At 41.5% G+C, this 15344-nt stretch overlaps 1 protein-coding gene across 2 annotated transcripts in view; it reads right to left on the bottom strand.

Annotated features, from left to right (window-relative positions):
• Positions 1 to 15344, bottom strand: part of LOC140486372 (interphotoreceptor matrix proteoglycan 2-like) — an 85408-nt gene that overhangs the window by 56701 nt on the left and 13363 nt on the right. For both annotated transcript variants that reach the window (XM_072585414.1, XM_072585415.1), the window contains exons 5-8: positions 8955 to 8986; positions 8826 to 8849; positions 8474 to 8529; positions 513 to 577 (exon numbers count right to left, since the gene is read on the bottom strand). In XM_072585414.1, coding sequence (XP_072441515.1) covers positions 513 to 577; positions 8474 to 8529; positions 8826 to 8849; positions 8955 to 8986 — 177 coding nt within the window. The remainder of the gene's footprint in view (positions 1 to 512; positions 578 to 8473; positions 8530 to 8825; positions 8850 to 8954; positions 8987 to 15344) is intronic.

The following is a 15344-nucleotide window of genomic DNA, read 5'->3' as shown; positions in this document are numbered from 1 at the left end:
TTCATTACTGTCCAAATCTCAGAACATATTTACATACAGCACAGAACCAGGTCATCCTACTCAACTTGTGTCTGTTGATTGGGTGGTCTAAACAACTTAAGTCAATCCTCTTAAAACACCAGCAGAAAGTTCCATTAGAAGGTAAAAGGAAAATGCACAAGTAATTTATTCCTTGATATTTGTGAATTCTCTAGGTCAACTGTAGACTGTCAGTGAGTTCATTGAGAAATCCATTTTAATAGGAATATGAGCAGTCTGAAGAACTGTGCTGACACTTATCTTCATATATTTTAATTTATGTAGAATTTTAAATCTGCAAGCCATTATCAAATACATTCTATTATTTGAAGAATGAGAAAAGATACACCAGCAAAACACACAAGTTAATCACCTTGACTCTCATTTGTCAATGATTTGTTTGTTCTTCCTTAAATTGAATTCTAACAGTAACCAAAGGCATCATTTTGATTTGTAATAGAAATAAAAACATACATCTACAGAAATGGACTTACAGTGATCTCACTTTCTTCCGCCCTGATTATTGTGCTATCGACAGAAGCTTCACCAGCATCTGGCTCTGAAATACAAGGCATGCTATTAGCTATTTGAACATTGATTGTCTTTATTTAAACATTCCCAGCTCTATGTCTCAGTTCCTTTTAGTAGTTGGTTTCCAACTGTTCAAAGGGCACATAGAGATGGATAATAAATGTTGGCTGTGGCTGTTTGCATCCCAAGAATACATTAAAACAAAATATGCATCTTCATACTACCAGACAGTACTATAATTGGTCGAGATAAATACAAAGGTAAAGACAAAAATACCAATGTTTTTCTAAGAAGAATTGGAATGCAACATGAAGGCTTAACATTAACTATATGATAGATCATAGATTCGGAGAACAAGACATACATCTGTTATTTAATTGGTCCCCATTCTTTCCCTGCAGTTGGTAGACGTTTTTTCTAATTCAAGCAACTGACTATTTCACTATGGAAAATTACTATGGAACCTGCTTCTATCACTTCTTCAGACAGTGCAATCCAGAGCACCACAAAACACTGGATACATCCACATCCTCTGGTTACCTGCTCTATCTTGTGCTATAAGCCAGCACTGTTACTATTGAGATACTGCTCTGGAATATCTTAGATTGTGAGTATCTGTATCCACATGTACAGTCTCCGAGGCTGCTTGCTCATTATCTCTATCTCTTCAGTTCCCTACATACTATAAATTCTTTGTTTACATATGTATAGCATAGGTTATTAAATACAAGTCTCTAACGTAGCATCTCAGATCTCTGTCCTCACATTCTCAATTTAAACTGGTGTCTACTTTCTTATTACTGTCTGTCAGCTAATGTGATCAGTTAAACCATCATGATTTACATCAATCTCATTATACCACATCTACCCACAAGCTTCTCTGTACTTGGTCTACATTAACCTAGTTTATTTCACGTAAAATATAGTTTTTGTAATCTTGAATGTCAATATTAATAGCCCCTTATTACCATTATCTCTATGTCCCTTCCCACCCCCACCCCCCAACCTACTCAAAGTCCAAATCTCACAGATTGAGACAATTTGGAGTTCTGACTGGATATCGCAATCTATATTTCTTTGAATTCAGTACTGGCGTACAGTGTCTTGGACTGTTGCATGACACTGTGCACTGTGATGCAGTATAGATAAGTCTGTCCCATGTTCTGCGATAATCATATTTCATCTCACTTCTTGGGTCAAGCAAGATCAATATGAGTTCTTGATTGATCCATTTCTCTGATTTTCTGTCCCTTAAATGAAGGTTCCACACTGCGTTTAAGGTGTGCAGAGATTTTGATCTGGATTAGAGTGGTGCTGGAAAAGCACAGCAGGTCAGGCAGCATCCGAGGAGCTGGAAAATCGACATTTTGGGCAAAAGCCTTTCATCAGGAATAAAGGCAGGGTGCCTGCAGAGTGGAGAGATAAATGAGAGGGGGGTGGGGGTGGGGAGAAAGTAGCATAGAGTACAATAGGTGAATGGGGGTGGGGATGAAGGTGATAGGTCAGAGAGGAGGGTGGAGTGGATTGGTGGAAAGGAAGATAGGCAGGTAGGACAGATCATGGGGACAGTGCTGAGCTGGAATGTTGGTGCTAGGGTGAAGTGGAGGAAGGGGAAATGAGGAAACTGGTGAAATCTACATTGATGCCATAGGGTTGAAGTGTTCCAAGGCGGAAGATGAGGCGTTCTTCCTCCAGGTGTGGGTGGTGAGCGAGCGGCAGTGAAGGAGGCCCAAGACCTGCATGTCCTCAGCAGAGTGGGAGGGGGAGTTGAAATGTTGGGCCACAGGGCAGTGCGGTTGATTGGTGCGGGTGTCCCAGAGATTTTCCCTAAAGCACTCTGCTAGGAGGTGTCCAGTCTCCCCAATGTGAAGAAGACCACATCGGGAGTAACGGATACAATAAATGACATTGGTGGATGTGCAGGTAAAACTTTGATGGATGTGGAAGGCTCCTTTGGGGCCTTGGATGGAGGTGAGGGAGGAGGTGTGGGCGCAGGTTTTACAATTCCTGCGGTGCCAGGAAGGGAGGGAGCCTGAAACGTCGATTTTCCTGCTCCTCGGATGCTGCCTGACCTGCTGTGCTTTTCCAGCACCACTCTAATCTGGACTCTGGTTTCCAGCATCTGCAGACCTCGTTTTTACCTAGAGATTTTGATCTGTCTCTTGAGCTGTACTGTTTTATTTTATTTTATGTTGTGGCTTTTTCATGGTTATTTTATTTTCTCAGTTTTGAGAGATTATTTTTGGTTTGATTTTGTGCTATAAAATTGGGAACATGTATTATAATCCTTCCCCATTAACAATTCCATTGGTGAGTACCCACTAAGACCATAACATGACATTGGAACAGAAGTAGACCTCAACCCATCAAATCTGCTTTGCTATTCAATTAGATCATGGATGATCTCACAATCTTCAATACTTTTCTGCCTTTTTTTCATAACTCTAATTCCCTTCCTGATTAAAAATCTGTCTCTCCCAGCCTTGAATAAAATTAACAAACCAGCCTCAACAGCCCTCTGGTAAAGAATCCCAAAGTCTCACAGACCTCAGCGAAAAAATTCCTTTTCATTTCTGACTTACATGTGCAACCCCTTATTCTGACATTATGCCCTCTGACATTAAACCTTCCCACAAGGTGAAACAATCTTTCTGCATCTAAACTACCAAGTCCCTTAAGAACCTTAAATGTTCCAATAAGGTCATTTCTCATTCTTCTAAATTCCAACTATTCAAATGTTCCTCAAAGATAGTCCCTCCATGCCTGATATAAGCCTAGTGAGTTGTCTTTGGACTGTCTCCAATGCCAGGATAACTTTCCCCAGATAATGGGCTCAAATATTATGTATAGTACTCCAGCTGTGGTCTGAGTAGCACTTTGCATGGTTTTAGTAACACCTCCCTACTTTTATACACCTTTGAAATAAAGGCCAACATTAAATTTGCCTTCCCTATTATCCACTGAATCCTTCTGTGCTGCAGCTTTCTTCACCATTATTCAATAGTGTTGCTCTGAAACTAAACAGAACTAATTATCAACCTGGATTCTTAGACATCAATGAATTTGCAGTCTTGATTGATTTTTCTGCCTCTTCATTTGACTGAAGATGGAATAGAGAACTTGTCAGTTAGCCTCCAAAGTCAATTCCCTGAAAACCTCGGTTCTGAATTGAGGTCCATAGCAATTCTTCCAGAAAACCAAGCATCATAAAGATACTTCTTCATTTTCTTGTCACTGAGTCCACTGTGGTTACATAAAGCTTGCCATCGCAACCCATCTTTATTAATAGTCAACTAGACCTAAATACATCTTCCCTCCAAAATCAAACAAATCCATTGTTAGCATTTCCCATGCCCTTTCCAAAAATATTGATGGAATCATTAGCTCTATGGTCACTTAGCTGATTATGACACATGTTTGGCACAACAATACCTAATTCTGTATGCATTTCAAAAAGCCTGGCCACTACACTGATAACATCTTATGTATTTCATGATACAGTGGAATTTCTATAGGATTTATTTTCACATTCAACTTTGATAGAGCATGGAAACAGACCCCTTGATCAAACTTGAATATGACGACAGGCATCCTAAACTGAACTAGTCCCATTTGCCTATGTTTGACCCATATCCCTTTAAACTTTTCCAATGTATGCATCTGTCCACATGTCTTTTAAATATCATCATTGTACTTGCCTCTACCACTTCCTCTGTTAGCTCATTCCATATATGCACCATCATTTGTGTGAAAAAGTTGCACAACCAGTCCCTTTTAAATCTTTCCCCTCTCACTTTAAACCCGAACAACTAGGGGTGATATGGCAGAAGAGAGGAGGGTTGTTATTTTTGTGCCATTATTTAAGAAAGGCTGTAATGAGAGCTCGGGAATTATAAACTGGTGAGTCTGACATCAGTGGTGACTACGTTATCAGAGAGAATTCTGAGAGATAGGATTTACATGCATTTGCAAATGTAAGGACTGATTAGAAATAGTTAGCATGGCTATGTGCATGGAAAATTGTATCTCAAAAATTTGTTTGAGTATTTTTGAAGAGGTCATCAAGAAGATAGATGAAAGCAGAGTGGTAGACATTATCTACATGGATTTTTAGCAAGGCCCCACATGGTAGACTGGTTAGCAAGGTAGGATCACAAGGGATCCAGGGTGAGAAAGCCAATTGGTAGAAGACAAAGGGTAGTGGTAGAGGGTTGTTATTCAGACTGGAGGCTTGTGACCAGTGGTGTACTAAGGATCAGTTCTGAGTTCACTTTTTTTTAAAAATCATTTATGCCAACAATTTGGATGAGTATATAGGAGGTATAGTTAGTAAGCTTGTAGATGACACCACAATTGGTGGAATAGTGGTCTCTGGGTTATCTGAGAGTACAATGAGATTTTGATTAGATGGGCCATTTGGCAAGAAGTGGCAGATGGAGCTTAATTTAGATAAATGCAAGTTGTTGCATTTTGGTGGGTCAAACCCAGGGCAGGATTTACACAGCTAATGATTATGCCCTGGGAAGTATTAGGGTTAGGGAAGGGCTTATGCCCAAAATGGTGATTCTCCTGCTCCTCAGATGCTACTTGACCTGCTGTGCATTTTCAGCCACCACACTCTTAATCTTGGGGAGTGTTGTTGAACAGAGGGACCTAGGAGTGCAGGTCCACGGTTCCTTGAAAGTGTCATCACAGGTGGACAGGGTGGTGCAAAAGGCATTTGGCATGTTTCCCTTCATTGGTCAGAGCATTGAGACATCATGTTGTGGCTGTACAAGATATTAGTGAGGCTACTTTTGGAGTACTGTATACAATTTTGGTCACCCTGCTTTAGGAAGGATGTTGTTAAACTAGAAAGGGTACAGAAGAAAATTACAAGAATACTGCCAGAGCTAGAGAGTTCATCAAGACATGACACTCATCACCTCAATTTCTCTGCTCCCCCACTTACCTACCTCAACATATCTCCTCCTGAAATGACTGCACTGCGTGTTCCCAGATCCAACACTGACTTTGTAATGAAGCCTGCTGGTGCTGTTATCTAGCAGACTGACCTCTACATTGCAGAGGCTGAGCTCCAGCTCTCATAACTCCTCCTATCTCCCTCTAGAACATAACCCCACCACGGAACATTAGGCCATTGTGTCCATCGCGGTCACTAATCTCATTTCATCTGGTGATCTCCCCCCACAGCCACCACTCTGCTTTCATCTATCTTCTTGATGACCTCTTCAAAAAAACTCAAACAAATTTTTGAGATACAATTTTCCATGCACATAGCCATGCTAACTATTTCTAATCAGTCCTTACATTTCCAAATGCATGTAAATAGTCTCCCAACCCTGCCCTGCTCACTTCTACCTCCTTCCCAAAATCCACAAACAGGACTGTCGGGGCAAACCCACTGTTTCTGTCTGCTCCTGCCCCACACAACTCAGCTCTTCCTACCTCAACTCAGTTTATTTTTCTCCCCTTGTCTGACTCCTCCCTTCCCTTCCTGAACATCTTAGTTTCCATCAAGTCACTCCCAGAGTTATGCTGATGATATATTCTCGTAGCTTGCTCCTATAAAGACTCTATTCCATTCTCTCCCAGTTCTTCCATCTCCATCACATCTGTTCTGATGATGGGAACTTCAACAAGCTCCTCCAAGAGTTGCAATTTTTAAGAAGATTTGTAGCTCAGGTTGTGGTTCCAGTTGTAAGTTTGTTTGCTAGTAGGTTTGTTCTCAGATGGCACAGTGGTGCAGCGGTTAGCACTGCTGCCTCACAGCATCAGGGACCTGGGTCCGATTCCAGCCTCAGGCAACTGTCTGTGTGGGGCTTGCACATTCTCCCTGTGTCTGTGTGGGTTTCCTCTGGGTGCTCCATTTTCCTCCCACAATCCAAAGATGTGTAGGTTAGGTGAATTGGCCATGTTAAATTGCCCATAGTGTCCAGGGCTGTGTTGGCATTAGTCAGTGGCAAATGTAGGGGAATGTGTCTGGTGGGTTACTCTTCAGAGGGTTGGTGTGGACTTTTTGGGCCGAAGGGCCTGTTTCCACACTGTAGGGATTCTAGTTCTAATGCAATAACAAGGCCTGGGGTTGGGGAAAGTGTGGGGAGGGTGTTCAAGCCCTAAAATTGTTGAACTCGATATTGTGTACAGAATCAGAAGTTGCTGGAAAAGTTCAGCAGGTCTGGCAGCGGCTGCAAAGAGGAATCAGATTTAACATTTCGGGGACACTGACCTTTCCTCAGAACTGATGATAGCTAGGAAAAGGTCAGTTTATTTGCAAGAGATAGGGAGGGTGGAGGGGTAAGAAGTAAATGATAAGTGGGGTTAGAGCCCAAAGAGAGGAGAACAATTGGACAGATGAAAGAGTGGCTAATAGTCTGGCTAGGAGAGTGAATAGCTGTTAGTGGAAACTGTTAAGGCTAACAATAGGTAGTGTGTGTTGGCAGACTATGTGACAACAAAGCCTGGTGACTGGGGTTGGGGATGAGGACATGGGAGAGTTCAGACCCTAAAATTATTGAATTCGATATTGAGCCCAGAGGGCTGCAGAATCCCTAAGCAGAAAATGAGATAATTTTGGTCTAGTTGTGCTGAGCTTTGCTGGAGCACTTCAGTGAACCTGAGTCAGCGACGTTACCAGGGAACATGGTGATGTGTTGAAGTGTGTTTATGGACAGAACATTTGTGTTCTGTGAAGCAGTCACCCAGTCTATGTTTCGTTCCCCAGTGTAGAGCCAACCACATCGTGAGCAATGAATGCAGTAGACTAGATTGAGTGAAGTGTTGGGAATGAAGGAGGAGTGGAGCACGGTGTCTCAGTGGAACGGTCCTTGTGGAAGGCTGATAAGGAAGGGGAGGGGAGGGTAAAATGTGGTGGCACACTGCTGGAGGTGGCGGAAATGGTGGCTGGAATCTAACCTGGGTCCCTGGCGCTGTGAGGCAGCAGTGCTAACCACTGAGCCATCGTCCTCAGCCATCGTCCCCATGGTCTGCTATTTCACACCACCTATTGTTAGCCATTAACAGTCCCTATTAGCAGTAATTCATTTTCCTAGGCTGACTGTTATCCACTCCTTTGTCTGTCCAACAATTTTTCTCTCTCTTTGGGCTCTACACCAGCTTGTTATTTGCTCCTTAGACCCCTCCCTCTAACTCCATCCTCTGCATAAGAAACAACTGTTTCCTAGCTACCATCAGTTCTGAGAAAGGGCCACTCAACCCGAAATGTTAATTCTGATTTCTGTCCACAGATGCTGCCAGCAATTTCTGTTCTGGTTTACATCATCTTCAGTTCTTTCTTTTTTTTATTTGGAAAAAACTTTGACACAGAGGAGATCCAAAATGGTAGACGATTATAGCAATACTACCCAAACCATGTCATAAGTATAGTCAGCAATCTTGATTCTTGGTCTAAGACTGTATGCCATAAATATATTCAATGCTAGAACACCCGTAACACTGCAATAAACAATACAAAGATTCACAACCCTCTGAGTGAAGGAATTTAACCGTATCTCAGTCCTAAATCATCTAGCTTTATCCTGAAACTCTGCCTCAGTGCACTCAATCCCTCAGCCAAAGAAAAAATCTTTCAGTATCTAACTTTCAGAATCTTGTTTGTTTCAATGAGATCAATTCTTATTCTTCTCTATTCCACAAATTATAGATCCAGTGGCTCAACCTCCCAACATAGAGCACCCTTCTCATCCTAGAAACCAATCGAGTGAACCCTCAATGTATCACCTCCAAGGCAAGCTTATCTCTCTTGCAATAGGTAAATAGCAAAGTGCATGGTTTAGTGGGTCTTAGTGCTTATACTAATATGTGCCTCCTCCTATGAAACTCAACCCCACTGAAATTTATTTTGACTGTTATAGGTCTCAATACTTAAGCAAATAAAAAGCTATTTAAAAATAAGTGCACAAACCTTCTCGTGTGGAGCTTTCAGTTGAAGTTGCATTCATGATTGGGGTGGTCTCTAGACTAGGAGAAAGATTGTACCTTGTTTAACAATTTGCAGACACACGGAAAATCATGGGCAATATATTTTGGCAAAGGTAATAGCCCATTTTGTTTTGCATGAATTACTCTCTGTGTTAAAACATTTGGGTGAAATATTTAAGCCAAGCACATTTTTTACCAGATATCGCACAGTGCAATTTTAACACCGTAACGAAATGCAAGTTTTAAGTTTCAATATATATATTTTTAAGAAAAATATTCAAATTCTATGCATCATTTTTGTATATTCTGAACTCAAAAGTGAAATATAAACTTACATGCACAAGTCTTCATTACTTGAACTTGCAAGAAAAATTAAATATTGTTAATTTTTCTAAGTTAATTAATCTCTAATTTCAATGTTGCAATATAACGATGGAAAATGTGTTTTATCGTAATCTACTGACCTGCTCACTATTTCTGTCTGTAGAGATAATTTCTGGGGAGAAAATAAACTTCTCATTAGAATAACGTAAAAATATACATATCGATTCAATAAATAAGTGTTTCTCAAATAGAATATTAATTTAAATCTAATTTTGCAATTGAAAAATTAAAATGAATTAATTACATCAGAAAGCTATAATAATAAACTTCATTTTACATTATTTAGAAATAAAGGTAGGTAGAACATAAAAATTGCACTGCCTGATAAAGAAGATGGATAAAGTTAAAAAAATGGAAGTAAGCAGTCATTGGAAAAAGATTTGGAGATGCCAATGTTGGACTGGGGTGCACAAAGTTAAAAATCACACAATACCAGGTCCAAAAGGTTTATTTGGAAGCACTAGCTTTCAGAGCTCTGCTCCTTCATCAGATGGTATGGATGAAGGAGCAGCACTCCAAAAGCTAATGCTTCCAAATAAACCTGTTGAACTATAACCTGGTGTTGTGTGATTTTTAACTTTGGAAAAAGAGTCTGTGAGATTTCAACTTCAGCCTTGCATCATTCCAGTAATACAGTATTGTTTAACTAATCTAAAAATACACTTACAGTAAATCAAACTAATGTAATGTTAACCTGGAGTTATCCTCCTCTCCTTTCCCAGTACAATAATAATAATGATTACCATGACCCAGGTCCTTAATTAATAACCATGTAGGTACACTGTCCAGTAACAGTTGCTGAATAGAGATTAGTGAGAACCTTGACTAATTTCCCCCTCCTCTAGGTGTGTTGAATATAGTTATATTATGTTGTCCTGGTTGAGGTTAACTAGCCAGTAATTCACCTTGTGAGTTTTGTGTAAAACATCCAAATAGTGAACAAGCTTTTGCTTCACTAATTTCATTTTGAATTCAGATATTTGGGTTGAATTTACTGCCATTTTCTTTCTGCATACCTCCTCCCTGTAATTCTTCTTGTAAAGAAGGTAAAGATAATTTTGCAATTAATTTTGCTTTTGGTGGTGACCCTAATGCAGTATCAGACCCTCACGTTGGGAACATCTGAGTGACCGTAATCACAATCCTATTAGATTACATTTGGTCAGGTTTGCTGAAAATTTAACAGTGGTTCCAGATTCCAGAACGACAAGATAGCTAATGACGGCAAAGAAATTGAACTGGATAAATAGAGAAACATGACCAAAACAGGGAAATTACTAACTCAGAATAAAAATAGAATACCTTTTAAAACTATTCAAAAGCAAAGCAGTCTATGTTAAATCACAAAGTTAAAATAAGAGCATATGGTCAAACAATGGCAAGCATGAAACAGGTCAAATCCATGGTCACTTCGGCAAAAATACTTCCACACTTTAATGGAAGTAGTTGTCTAATGGAATAGGATCATTGGTGATCTTAGTTATGCAACACTAGCTGGTATTAGAGTAACAAAATATCCTTTGAGAAAGTAGTAGATAACTGTGACACTAACATTTCTGTCCTCAGCTTACTACAGTGCTCTATTGAAGCCCAATAAAAGCTGAAGAAACAACATCTAATTTTCCACTTAAGCACATGAGGTGATGGTGTATTCTTGAAACACTGCAGTCCATTTGTTGTAGGTACACCCACAGTGTGAGTAGGTTGGGAGTTGCAGGATTATGAACCAACAGCGTTAGGAACAGTGTTAAATTTCCAAGTCAGAACGGTATGTGGCTTGGAGGGAAACTTGCAGATGGTGGTGTTCCAATGCTTCAGCTTCCCTTGTATATGTAAATGATAGAGGTCAAGGGTCAAAGGAGCTAAATTGAATTTCTGGAGTGCATCTTGACAATAGTACATACTGTGCAATTGAGCACCAGTGGTGGAGGGAATGTATTTTTGTGGACGTGGTGCCAAATAGGCTGTTTTGTCCTGGATGGTATCAAGGTTTTTTTGAGTGTTGTTGGAACTGCACTTATCCTGGCAAGTGGGAAATATTCCATCATGCCTTTGACTTATGCATTGTAGATGGTTGGCAGGCATTGGGATGTCAGGAGGTGAATTACACATGACAATATTCCTAGCCTCTGGCCTGCTCTTGTCGCCATTGTATTTATATGGCTCATCCAGTTCAATTTCTCATCAATGGTAAGCCCTAGAATATTGATAGTGTGAGAAAGCAATGATGGTAATGCCTTTGAATGTCAGGGGCTGATGGTTAGATTCTCTGCACCTGGAAATAGTCATTGCCTAATACTCTTATAACATGAATAATTTTTTTGCCACTTGTCAGCACAGCACAAGCCTGAATATTGTCCAGATCTTGTCACATTTCCACATGAACTGTTTCAGTATCTGAGGAGTTTTAAATTGTGCTGAATAATGTGCAATCACTGGTGAAATGCCCTATGTCTGACCTTAGGTTGGAGGGAAGGCCATTGATGAAGCAACTGAATATGTTGAGCCTAGGACACTTCCCTGAGGAACTCCTGCACAGATGTCCTGGAAGTGAAGACTGACCTCCAATAACTACATCTTCCTTTGTGTCAGGATGAGTTCAACCAGTGGAGAGTTTTCCCCGATCCACATTGACTCCAGTTTTGTAAAGTGCAGCCTTGATATCAAAGGCAATTGCTCTTATCTCACCTCTGGAATTCAGTTCGTTTGTCCAAATTTGAACCAACCCAATAAAATGAGGTCAAGAGCTGAGTAGCCCTGGTGAAACCCAAACTGGGGGTCACTGAGCAGTTATTGTTGAGCAGGTGCTGCTTGATAGCACTGTCGATGACATCTTCCATCATTTTACAGATGGAGAGTAAACTGATGGAGCAGCAATTGGCTGGGTTGAATTTGTCCGGCTTTTTATGTCTAGGATATACTTATACAATTTTCTACATTGTTGGATAATTGCCAGTGTTGTAACTGTACTGGAGGCTGTTGACTAGGTGTGTGGCAAGTCCTGAAGCACAAGTCTTCAGTACTATTGCCAGAATGATGTTAGGACCCAAAGACTTTGCAGTACCCAGTGTTTGCAACCATTTGTTTATATCACGTGACTGAATTCTGGCATCGGTGATACTGGGGACCACTGAGGAAATCAAGGTGAATCAGCCACTTGGTACTTCAGTCTGAAGATTGTTGGAAACACATCAGCTTAATCTTTGGCAATGAGTGTTGGGCTCTTACAATGCTGGGAATGGGGATATTTGTGGAACCTCCTCCTCCAGTGAGTTGTTTAAGTGTCTACTGCCATTCACGCTTCAGTGTGAACAGAACTGCAGGGCTTAGATCTGATCAGTTTGTTGTGGAAACACTTAGTTCTGTCTGTCACTTGTTGCTTATGCTTATTGGCATGTAAGTGGTTCTGTTTAGTGGCCTCACCAGGTTGACATCTCATTTTCAGATATGCCTGGTGCTACTCCTGGCATGTCCACTTGCACTTTCCACTGAACAATAAGACTATAAGACATAGGAGCAGAAATTAGCCCATCGCATCTGCTCTGCCATTCAATCATGGTTAAGTTTCTCAACGCAATTGTCTCATTTTCTCCCCATAACCTTTGATTCCTTTTATAATCAAGAACCTATCTAACTCCGTCTTAAAAATACTCAATGACCTGACCTGTGGCAGTGAATTCCATAGATTCACCACTCTCTGGCTGAAGAAGTTTCTCCTTATCTCCATTCTAAAAGGTCTTCACTTTACTCTATGGCTATGCCCTCAGGTCCTAGTCTCTCCCACCAATGGAAACATCTTCCCAACATCCACTCTGACAAGGCCATTCAGTATTCTGTAAGTTTCAATTAGATCCCCCCTCATCCTTGTTAACTCGATCGAGTATAGGTCCAGCGTCCTCAAATGTTCCTCATATGTTAAGCTTTTCATTCCTGGAACCATTCTTGGGAATCTCCTCTGGACACAATCCAGGGCTAGTACATCCTTCCTGAGATATGGGAATCAAAACTGTGCACAATACACCAAACATGGCCTTATTAGAGCATTATAGAGCCTCAGAAGTATGCCCCTGCTTTTATATTCAAGTCCTCTCAAAATAGATGCCATCATTGCATTTGCCTTCCTAACTACTGACTCAACCTATAAGTTTACCTTGAGAGAATCCTGGACTAGAACTCCCAAGTCTCTTTGCATCCTATTGGAAAGATACGCAGATGGGCAGAGGCAGTGGGGTTGCCTTATTAGTAAGGAATGTAATTAAATCAATAGTAAGAAATGAAGTAGGTCAGATGGAATAGAATTGGTGTGGGTAGAATTGAAGAACCGCAAAGGTTAAAAGAAACAGTTAAAATTTTGTTAGGCCTCCAAACAGTTTGATCTCCTAGCTTGATGATAATGGTTGAGTGGGGGATATGCCATTTCATGAGATTGTAGATTGTGTTGAATTGCAGCTCATGTCTGCCCAAGTTTGCGTTGCTAAATCTGTTTGAAGTCAATCCCATTTAGCACAGTGATAGCACCACATAGCATGATGTAAGGTATTATCAGTATGAAGTTGGGACGACTTATCCACATGGACGGCAAAGTGGCCATCCTCACTGATACACTCATGGGCAGATGCATTTGTGGCAGGCAGTTTATTAAGGAACAGGTCAACTATGTTTCGTTTCTCTTGTTAGTTCCCTCACCACCTGTTGCATACCCAGTCTAGCAGCTATGTCCTTTAGGACCTGGCCAACCTAGTCAGTAATGCTGCTGCCAAGGCACAAATTGTAATGGACATTGAAGTCCCCCCAAGTCTGTGCCTTATCATCCTCAGTCTTCCTCTAGGTGGTGTTCAACATGGAAAAAAAAATGAGGACTGCAGATGTTGGAGATCAGAGTCAACAGTATGGTGCTGGAAAAGCACAGCAGGTCAGGCAGCATTTAAGGAGCAAGACTCATTCCTGATGAAGGGCTTATGCCTGAAACATTGATTCTCCTGCTCCCCGGATGTTGCCTGACCTGCTGTGCTTTTCCAGCAACAAACTCTCATCACTTCAACATGGAGGAGTACTGATTGAGCTGATGGGAGGAGTCAGTTTGTGAAAAATCACCATCAGGTTTCCTTGCTCATATTTGACCTGGTGCTATTAGACTTCTGGGGTCTCGAGTCAAATGTAAAGGACTCGTAGACCAATTCCCCCTCAATGAATCTAACTGTGCTGCCACTCTGCTATATCTGTCCTGCCAGGGGGACAGGATATCCCTGGGGTTTGTGATGATGATGTTTGGGACATTGGCTAAATCTGATTTGCGCCAAGTGTTTTTGGAGGGTTCATCACCACATGGTCCAATGATTTTATTTTGCTGTTTTTTTAAAAATCAAACTCCTCATTAATTGCCTACCCACCCCATGGCGTCTCTCCAGTCTGATTTCTGCCCCCTCTTACCACGCCATAGGATATCCTGGAATTTACAGGCACCCCTGCCATCTGTGCATGTTGTGCACCCGGACAAGTACCATCTGTCTAGAGCTGCCACAGCACCAGACATTGCCAGCAAGGCCTGAGGCAGCTCATACAGTCTTAACTGGAGAAATGCTCAGTGCGGTAGGAAGAAAGACAGACAATGTCCTTCTCCACTCCACCAGGTCACATACCACCATCTTTTCTCTGACATCGAACATTCATTCAATCTCTACAGTGCCCACCTCTTATCAAGACTCATACTCTACAATTCTCACTATATTGCCGACAGTAACTTTCCTCACCCACTGTCACCCGCCGACACTACTAACCCTGCATGCCCTCTGCCCTACTTACTCACTTGCTTGGGTACACCCCACCACTTGCACAAACAGCAACAACTATGCCAGTCACGTTCATCTCTCTTACTACCTGCCTCTCACTTATTCCATGTTGAAACAGCTCATAGTAGGGCAGAAGAAGTCAAGTCAATTAGTGGGCTACCCAACACTCAACTCCTCATCCCTTACGAGAGGATCCTGATTTTGACCACCCCAAGCCACTAATTGACCATATCTAAGCTCCTAGCATGATAACGGAGGTTGCCCTTGACTTACTCCGCCAAGACCCCCCTGACTGAAGGCTAACATTCTTGACTTGATGAGGACTGCTGACAACCATGAAAAACTTCCTGGTTTTGTGTTTGGCCTAAACAGCAACTAATGCAGTAATACTGTGAACCTCCTACCTCTGGCTGAGGGACAAGTTGCAAAACAGAAAAGCAAGGCAGGGACACTGTGAGCATCCGGGTCGGCTCCAAGTGAGTGAGCATTGACAGAGCAATTGCGTAGCCCAGAGATGCAGCCTGGTCCAGTCCATGAACCAGTTCATGTCCCTGAGTTGCAGCTTGCAATGATGCCCACAGCTACAGCAAAGTGCAGAAAGATACTGTAGGTGGATCGAAGCTGTGCCACGAGAATTATTAAGAGGCTGCCACAAAAATGAAGCCAATGTCCATGGATATA

The sequence above is a fragment of the Chiloscyllium punctatum genome, chromosome 15, assembly GCF_047496795.1.
Source record: "Chiloscyllium punctatum isolate Juve2018m chromosome 15, sChiPun1.3, whole genome shotgun sequence".
Classification (NCBI taxonomy): Eukaryota; Metazoa; Chordata; class Chondrichthyes; order Orectolobiformes; family Hemiscylliidae; genus Chiloscyllium; species Chiloscyllium punctatum.
Note: the sequence above shows the minus strand (reverse complement) of the source record. Positions and strands in the feature narration are given on the sequence as shown.